Below are 5,865 nucleotides of genomic sequence, written 5' to 3' on the forward strand. Positions count from 1 at the left end.
GTCCTCTCCCGACAAACAAAAACCAAACTCTATAAGTCACTCATAATTCCCGTCCTGCTATATGGTGCAGAGGCCTGGACGATGTCAACAACAGATGAGTCGACGTTGCGAGTTTTCGAGAGAAAAGTTCTGTGAAAGATTTATGGTCCTTTGCACGTTGGCCACGGCGAATATCGCATTCGATGGAACGATGAGCTGTACGAGATATACGACGACATTGACATAGTTCAGCGAATTAAAAGACAGCGGCTACGCTGGCTAGGTCATGTTGTCCGGATGGACGAAAACACTCCAGCTCTGAAAGTATTCGACGCAGTACCCGCTGCGGGAAGCAGAGGAAGAGGAAGACCTCCACTCCGTTGGAAGGACCAAGTGGAGAAGGACCTGGCCCCGCTTGGAATATCCAATTGGCGCTACGTTGCGAAAAGAAGAAACGACTGGCGTGCGGTTGTTAACTCGGCTATAATCGCATAAGCGGTGTCGACGCCAATTAACCCATTTACAGCCATTGGTCGATTTATCGACCAGCAAATTTGAAAAATCACCAAGTCGAAAATGAACGAGATCTGCGTGAAATCAATAATTTTATGCGATTTTGCAACTTTCTGAATCCGTGGCTAAACGGCTCAATGTAACAATCTCAAAAAATGTTAAGCATCGAGTGTTTTTTTATTATAATCAAAATAAAAAGTTGAAATGAAATCAATGCGGTGGATCTAGGTGCGGCCGAAAATGGGTTAAGAAGAAGAAGAATGTTATAGGACATACATATTTTGCCTTGACTTTTTTGAAGTGAAAACTTCTTATGGCGCGTTGGGCACTTTTGTGGGTGAGCAGTTTCAGCCGTTCTCGCGACAGATGAGATTTTACACAGATATACTCCGCGTGTATTCTTATAATATATGTATGTATACTATACTATACGCGCTCTTTGCATGGGCAATCGTTCGTGCTCTCGCGACAGACGAGATTACATACCTATATGTATACTCAGAGTGTATAGGTATGTGAGAGCGCTGCAAGCTATACGTGTTTGAGTTTGATACTATCCCCATTTATATTAATTTAAAATTTTCAGGCATTTTGCTTATTAATATGCAGGTTGCATAGCACCAAAGGTATTCAAACTGCTTACTTATCAACATCCGCGATTATTTCCATTTTAAAATTAAAATAGCAATAAATTAAGTATTTTTTATTTTTTGAACAATTTAACGATTGAGCGGTTTCAACTAGCTGTTTATTTCATACAATTTATTTAGCAGATGTAAGAAGCCACCCAAACTAAAAGTAAATTGCTAATATTTTAATTAAATTATGCATATCCTAATAAATTCCAAACAGCCGCAACGGAAAACAGTGTAGTCATTACAAATAACGTAACAATTTATGTCAAATTGTAGCTACTCAGCGCATCATTACGATTGAGCGGTTTCAACTAGCTGTTTATTGCATACAATTTATTTAGCAGATGTAAGAAGCCACTCTAACTAAAAGTAAATTGCTAATATTTTAATTAAATTATGCATATCAAAATAAATTCCAAACAGCCGCAACGGAAAACAGTGTGGTCAATACAAATAACGTAACAAATTATGTTCAGGGTTCTCATTTACTACTCCATAGCAGCAAAATTTCTAGAATTATTGCTATGCTATCGCTACCGCTCTCACTTTGTCGGGAGCCACAGCATAGCCTTAGCATAACAGTGTAAAAGAAGTGCTCTACTCTGCTCCGAGTTTTGTTAGGTAAAAAACTATAGCTGGAGCGGGAGCAAAAAATTAAATTCTGCGCTATGCTCTGGCGTAGCGGTAGCAAAAAGTTGAGAGCGGTAGCACAGCAGAGCTAATGAAAATTTTCATGTTCTTCAACTCCCGCATGTGTTTGTTATTTTTCTTTTTTGCTATTTTCTGTCATCTACAAGTATGTACATACATACATACATACATATGTAGTATATAGTATATAAAAGAAAGTCGTTTATAACTCAAGAACGGCTGACCCGATTTGGCTTAAAATTGGTGGGGAAGTACATAGCTTAGAAGCAGGGTAAGGACATATTTTTTTTTTTTCGTTCGGGAAGTCATTCGCGAAACGGCATCGAAACATGCCACAAGGCTGCAAAACCACGTAAACGCTGAAGCCCGACAACTAGGTGAGGCCAGAAATAGCAGGCGCAGATTGAAAAGAACAACGTTCCATGACCTTCTAAGCAAATAACAAATATTATAATATTTAGCTTTTAATACAAAGTTTAGTTTTGAAAAAGCTTCTTAATAGAGCTTTTGTTGTTTTACCTTATAAGTTATGAAAAATATTGCTTGTTAGTACACTTGTCACTAGTTGCAATTCGAATGAAATGTAAATCCATATCTTGTTACGTTTCAATAAAAAAAAAAAAAAAAAATAAGCATTTGTTCAATATTTATGTAAGAATCATATCAAAATTTTAGTAATTCAAAAATAGAAAGAAATAAGTAAAAATTGTTATATCCAAACATGCTTAGTATATGGGTTATACTGATTTTGCTCGTTAACCATGTAGTTTTTTTTTTTTAAGACGAACCCGTCCGATATATTTAATATCACAACAAAAAATGACATTGAAATTTTCATCGTCCAGACACTGCGGATACTTTGCTTGATTATTGGTCAAAAAAGCAAATGCATTCATAACAAACCAAAAGCGATATCTAACATAAAGATATAACGGAATAATTGGAGTGTTGATAAAAAGGTTTATTATAATTTTAGATACACAGAAATCTTTTCGAAGTATTGCACAGAGCTGTGCAATATACATTGAAGAATATGCGTACAATTTTAAACTGATTCTTCTTAAAAAATGATAAAATTACAAAATATTGGGAATGGTAGAATAGAACTGCAAATACACAGTGCAATGGATTAAAACTGGCTCGGTAATCAGTAGTTGAATACTAACCACGTGTATTCCAAAAGATTGATGTTATAACCTTGCCAGCCGACTTTTTTGTCTCTCCACGCTTGAGGACCGTTTCATAATATGCAGTCCACTAGGACTAGGACTGTCGATTGGACTTGGTTGATTTCACTGGTGCACAGCCCAAATTCAATGTTCCCAAAAATCAATGCTTTATTAAAAACGAAATGTTTTTTGATTCAATTCTTTTGTAAACCAACACAAGTTCATTCACCAAAAATGCTACATACATATGTATATCTCCTTAACAAATAGTTATAATCTAACGAATAGAAATCATATGGACAGTATTACTAGTACTATCTATGTATCAGCCACAGTAAAAGGTGGACGGGTCCTGTAATAATATTTAAATTGAAAGAAATAAATTTAATGATAATATTTTATTTAGAAACAAAAAATCAAAATCAAAAACATATTTTATTCAGTCAATGTTTAAATTAAACTAAAACTACAAAGCTACATATGTTATTCAGTCACCGTATTCGAATTAATGTATTAAATAAGTTGTATTAAAATAAATATAAGTAAATAATAAGGACAATAACTTATGCTTTTTGAAACTTAAATTAATCCTCGTCTACAAACAAATTCAAATTCTCTATGGCACTATCTAAGTGAGTTGAGTTAAGCCGGACCAAAAGTATATTTTCCAATGTGTGGTGACTTAATCGATTTCGGTTATCCGATAACACCAGTTTTAAAGACGAAAACGCCCGCTCTATTGTTACCTACAAATATTAAGAAATTTAAGCAAATGCTCTATATTTATATAGATTAAGTAATAATTCTTACTTGAGTGGGTGGTATAGCAAAAACTATTTTGCTTAGAGCATAAAGCTCTGGATCGCTTGACTTTCTCTCTTTCCAGAAATTTAAAACATTTGTGCTAGATTTCATATATGGCAACTTCAACATTTCAATCTTTCTATGGACATCTGTTGACTCATTTGGAACAACGCCAATACTCAAAAAGTCGTCCAAAAGATCTAAAGTACTTTCTCTATGTTCAGTATCCGAAGTCTTTGAATTTGTTATTGATAAGTTTTGGATTGGACTGTGGATTTTTATTTGTGCCCACAATGTCTTTAAAAAATGTATTGCTCTTTGTTTTTGTGAACCGTCAAGTATATGTTGGAATCTTGGGTCTAAGTATAAACAAGCGTCAAAGCCAACATTAGACACTAATTTTTTAGTTCGTGTTTCCATACTTTCAATAAGCATCTCTCCAATTGTATAAATAATGGAATCTTTACTTGAAGTGCTTGTTGTTACAATCTGATTCGTAGACAGTTTGCAAACCAGCCACAGAGCATAGAAGTTTCCGTAGTGCAACTGTTCTTGTTGGAACTGCACTATAGTTTTTTGCAGTGGAGCCATAATAGTAACGTAGGAGTCCATGAAGTCCCATAACAGTTCATTCACTAATATATGTTCGTCTTGTGAATTATTTTCTACAGTTTCAATAAGGCTTAATATACTTTTCGCTTTATTCAGTTGGTCAATCATGTTATAAGTAGATCCCCATCTAGTTGGGCAATCCAATTGAGGTAATGTAAAATTTCTTAACTCAAACAAATCACGGTAACCGTTTGATGGCTTCCGAATGTATTTGGCTAGATTTCGGCACTGAAACAAATACTCCCTAATAGTTGTATTTTTTGTAACGTCAAGTGCACAAAGCTGTGCAGTGTGCGCTGCACATCGACATATTTGTATTTCACCAACACAAATATTTTCTGTTGTGTCGAAAAGGTCGATTTGCTTTGAGTACTCAATATTCTGTAGAATACAGGCTTCGCCAGTATCGTCATCGCCTGTATGAATTTGTGATAAAATTTTTGAAGCTTCATATTGGCACCGTTATCTGATGTAATTGATACAATTTGGCTTAGTGCTATTTCATATTTGCCTAAAACGGAAACAATTTCTTTGGCCAGATTTTTGGATGCACTTGACCCAGCTCCTTTGAGTTCCACCATACCAAGAATTCGTGATTTAATTTCATTTTTGCTAATGAATTGCGCACTGATGCCGAATATGTTTCGGTCAAGCCGTGTTGCACTATCAATTTTTAAAGATATCAGGCGGTTTTTACATTCTTCTTGTATTTCGAGTTTAATATTCGCTGCTACTTGTTCTAGTGCAGCTTTACACTTGCTTCCATTTAGTATGAAGTTTTTTCCACTTTTGTCTTTAAGACCTTGACTTAAAGGATCAATTATATTACGCATATTATCGGAATTAAGCACATTGAACGGAACGCCGTCGTCAGTGACAAGACCAATGTATGAACGCACTAATTTTTTTTTACTGATTTGAACTTTTATCTGTTGATGTTTCATGTTCTTTTTGGAATCAGAATTGTTTTCTTTTTGCACAGGTCGTATGTCATGCAATAGTAAATGTTTCTTTAAATTAAAAACACGATCTTGTTTTAAAACACGCGAACATGTTTTACATTTCACGCGGTCGTTATCATTCTCTTCATAGTAAGTAAGTACGTTGAAGGTTTTCTTTGTCGGAGCCATTTTATGCAAGAAATAAATATAAATATGAAGAGTTCTAAAGGTTTTTTGAGGACAAACAAATTAGTTGGGTTACGCGAATTACTGAGAACTTGCCTGTGCCTAAGCGAATTTAAAAGATGCCGGTTAAGAAAACGTCCGTTCGCGATTATGGTTTTTGAACAATAGAATTCTTTATTACCAGATTTCATGGTGTAGCCTACAACTTACCCTAACATCTTAAACTAGTGGTAAATATGTATTAATTTTTTTCAGTCCCGTCACGAAATTTCCTTGGAGATACCATACAAAAACTTCCTTGAAATGTTTAGCCCTAAATATTAACATTAAAAACTGGACCAAGGCATGTAAAAATTTTCCAAAGAAAAAAAACCC

The 5,865-nt window shown here is 34.8% G+C and overlaps 1 protein-coding gene across 1 annotated transcript; it reads right to left on the reverse strand.

The window, feature by feature from the left end:
- Positions 1 to 3,426: 3,426 nt before the first annotated feature.
- On the reverse strand, positions 3,427 to 5,493 carry LOC115065771 (uncharacterized). Its single transcript, XM_049447025.1, has 3 exons — positions 4,824 to 5,493; positions 3,758 to 4,779; positions 3,427 to 3,693 (listed from the first exon to the last, which is right to left on the reverse strand). Exons 1-3 carry the CDS (start codon positions 5,491 to 5,493, stop codon positions 3,532 to 3,534), a joined length of 1,854 nt encoding a protein of 617 aa, XP_049302982.1. The 3' UTR covers positions 3,427 to 3,531.
- Positions 5,494 to 5,865: the final 372 nt, after the last annotated feature.

This window comes from Bactrocera dorsalis, chromosome 2, assembly GCF_023373825.1.
Source record: "Bactrocera dorsalis isolate Fly_Bdor chromosome 2, ASM2337382v1, whole genome shotgun sequence".
NCBI classification, from domain to species: Eukaryota; Metazoa; Arthropoda; class Insecta; order Diptera; family Tephritidae; genus Bactrocera; species Bactrocera dorsalis.

Excerpts from the sequence above, each read along its gene's own strand:
- LOC115065771 (XM_049447025.1), bottom strand. The coding sequence starts at position 5,493 with ATGGCTCCGACAAAGAAAACCTTCAACGTACTTACTTACTATGAAGAG. Across the intron at positions 4,780-4,823 it reads ATCAATTACATCAGATAACG|GCGATGACGATACTGGCGAA; the intron begins GTGCCAATATGA and ends AAATTCATACAG. Across the intron at positions 3,694-3,757 it reads TTGCTATACCACCCACTCAA|GTAACAATAGAGCGGGCGTT; the intron begins GTAAGAATTATT and ends TAATATTTGTAG.